Source organism: Chiloscyllium plagiosum, chromosome 14 (genome assembly GCF_004010195.1).
Source record: "Chiloscyllium plagiosum isolate BGI_BamShark_2017 chromosome 14, ASM401019v2, whole genome shotgun sequence".
Taxonomy (NCBI): Eukaryota; Metazoa; Chordata; class Chondrichthyes; order Orectolobiformes; family Hemiscylliidae; genus Chiloscyllium; species Chiloscyllium plagiosum.
In genome coordinates this window covers 71,464,022-71,466,573 of record NC_057723.1, presented here as the reverse complement: position 1 = coordinate 71,466,573, position 2,552 = coordinate 71,464,022, and the positions used below count along the sequence as shown (strand labels likewise).

Below are 2,552 nucleotides of genomic sequence, written 5' to 3'. Positions count from 1 at the left end.
TGGGTATATCAATAGGAAGGCTTTGGAGGGATAAGGGCCAGCTGCTGGCAGGTGGGACTAGATTGGGTTGGGCTATCTGGTCGGCACGGACAAGTTGGACTGAAAGGTCTATTTCCGTGCTGTACATCTCTATGACTCTATGACTCTAAAGTAACCCGTGGCTTGGTACAGCCCCAAAAGTACATCTTGGCTCAGCTTTATTGAAGAGCCCAGTCAGCTGCGCCAGTGCAACATTTCCCATTTGCCACCCCACTTGGGCTGAGGTGGACACTGCACGCTCTTTATTTTCTGGCCCGTGTAACAAATTTCATTCTGTTTTCCCATTGTGTGACAGAGGTTGGAATGGAGACTCCAAGGACTGTGTCCTGACACCATGCAAGACATCTGATTGCACTTTCCAAGCAAGCTGCACTGACCAGAGCTTCTCCCCATATGCTGAAGAGCTGAGGCAAATCACCTTCAACGTGGAGGCAGCTACAACCAAGCGATACGAGAAACACACAAAACACTTCTACGTCCGCGATATTTGTAAGTATAGACAAGAAAGAGACTTGGCGTTTGTAAAAGTGACTAATTTAAGGTCACCAAAGCCAATGATACTGCCATTGCTGGCTCCTTCTAATTAAATCAGGCCATAAAAGGAATGCCTCCTCAATTTTTTTACCTGGAAATCTTGTGCGAGTGATGCAGTATTTTCTAACTCGCTGAATGAAATAAGTCAATTGTCAACCTAACCCTGCCCCACATGAATCCAGGCTTTCAGTATGAAACCTCTCACCCCTATGCGCACATCAATGGCTTCATCCCTCCCTACATCAGTAACCTCTGCAGCCGTGCAATTCTCTCCAAGATCTTTGCCTTCTCTGACTCGAGAGGGCATCGGTTTAAGGTCAGAGGGGAGAGATTTAAAAGGGACCTGAGGAGCAACCTTTTCACTCAGGGCTTGGTGCACGTGTGGAACGAGCTGCCAAAGGAAGTGATAGAGGCAGGTGCCCTTACAACATTTAGAAAACATATGGATAGGTACATGAATAGGAAGGGTTTGGAAGGATATGGGCTAAGCGCAGGCGAGTGGGACTAGTTCAGTTTTGAAAAACTGGTCAGCATGAGCAAAGTTAAAAAGCACACAACACCAGGTTATAGTCCAACAGGTTTATTTGGAAGCACTAGCCTTCTGAAGAGCTGTGTGATTTTTAACTTTGTCCACCCCAGTCCAACACCAGCTCCCCCCACATCACAGAATGAGCAAGTGGGACCAAAGGGTCTGTATCAGTGCTGTACATCCCTATGACTCTGGCCGCTTCCTTCACTGCGACATTTGCAACAGTAAAACAGTCAAGACTTTCCATTCATGATGGATGACAGAATGGGGATGGCTCTGGGGGAGGGGGGTGGGGAAGGGGGAGGGATTGGAGAGAGGTCATGATGGTCTCCTTTGGAAAGTGCAACTGGCATCTCTGATGGCATTGTCATAGGAAATCTCCCCATCCACCCCACACCCTGACCAAAGACGCTGCCTGGTTTAGTCTGAAAAAACTGAGAATAGTCATCTGCTATCTAGGGGAACAGAACCTGGCAAAGATTAACCCTTTCTGGACAGGAGGAAGTTTGGGGGAAGTGGTAAAAGAAATCCAACGGTAACAATTGACTTGGAATCAGATGAAACCCTAGTCTAATTGATTCATTTTACCTTGGGTACAAAGAAGACTGAGCACCTAGCATTTGATTCCTGAAGAAGGGCTTATGCCCGAAACGTCAATTCTCCTGTTCCTTTAATGCTGCCTGACCTGCTGCGCTTTTCCAGCAACACATTTTTCAGCTCTGATCTCCAGCATCTGCAGTCCTCACTTTCACCTAGCATTTGGGTCAGGGAAGAGCAGACACTCTCATTCTATTCTTATGGCCCCCTCGTGCTTCCCTTTCAGTAAAACCCGCTGCTCCGAAGAAACTCATGACCATCAGCGAGAACCTCAAGTTGAAAATCGACTGGCAATACCCAGATTCCTGGAATAGTCCTCATTCCTACTTCCCACTAATGTCTCAGGTCAGCATCGAACCAACGTCCAGGAACGGCAAGCATAAGAAATACACCAAGAGCAAGGACTCTCCGGCCGAGGTACATTTTAGTTTCTTGGAAGTTCTTAGCAGAGAAACCGAGAGGTGTAATAATTAAGTATGTTGACATGTTGCTTAGAAACAGGAATTAACTTGCATTTCTGTAGAGTCCCAGGGTACACTAAAGTGCCTCAGTGCCAATGAATTGGTTGCCTTTGTAGCACTGTTGCTGTTTTTAGCACAATACAATTTGTACACGGAACTCAGTGTCATGGTAGCTCTGGGGCGATCATTGCTCCTTCACTGCACCTGGGTCCTGGGTTCGATTCCAGCCTTGGGTGACTGTCTGCTGGAGTTTGCAAAGTCTCCCCATATCTGCAAGGGTTTCCTCCAGGTGCTCTGGTTTCTTCCCACAGTCCAAACATGTCCAGGTTGGATGGATTAGCTAGAGGGAAATGTGGGGTTATAGGGTAGGGGGGGTGCTCATCAGAAGGTCA

At 47.3% G+C, this 2,552-nt stretch overlaps 1 protein-coding gene across 1 annotated transcript in view; it reads left to right on the top strand.

Moving 5' to 3' along the window:
* il12ba (interleukin 12Ba) overlaps window positions 1–2,173 on the top strand; it is a 5,789-nt gene extending 3,616 nt beyond the window's left edge. Inside the window, exons 4-5 of the mRNA XM_043704114.1 lie at window positions 335–528; window positions 1,926–2,173. Of these exons, the coding sequence (XP_043560049.1) occupies window positions 335–528; window positions 1,926–2,173 (442 nt within the window). The remainder of the gene's footprint in view (window positions 1–334; window positions 529–1,925) is intronic.
* Window positions 2,174–2,552: the final 379 nt, after the last annotated feature.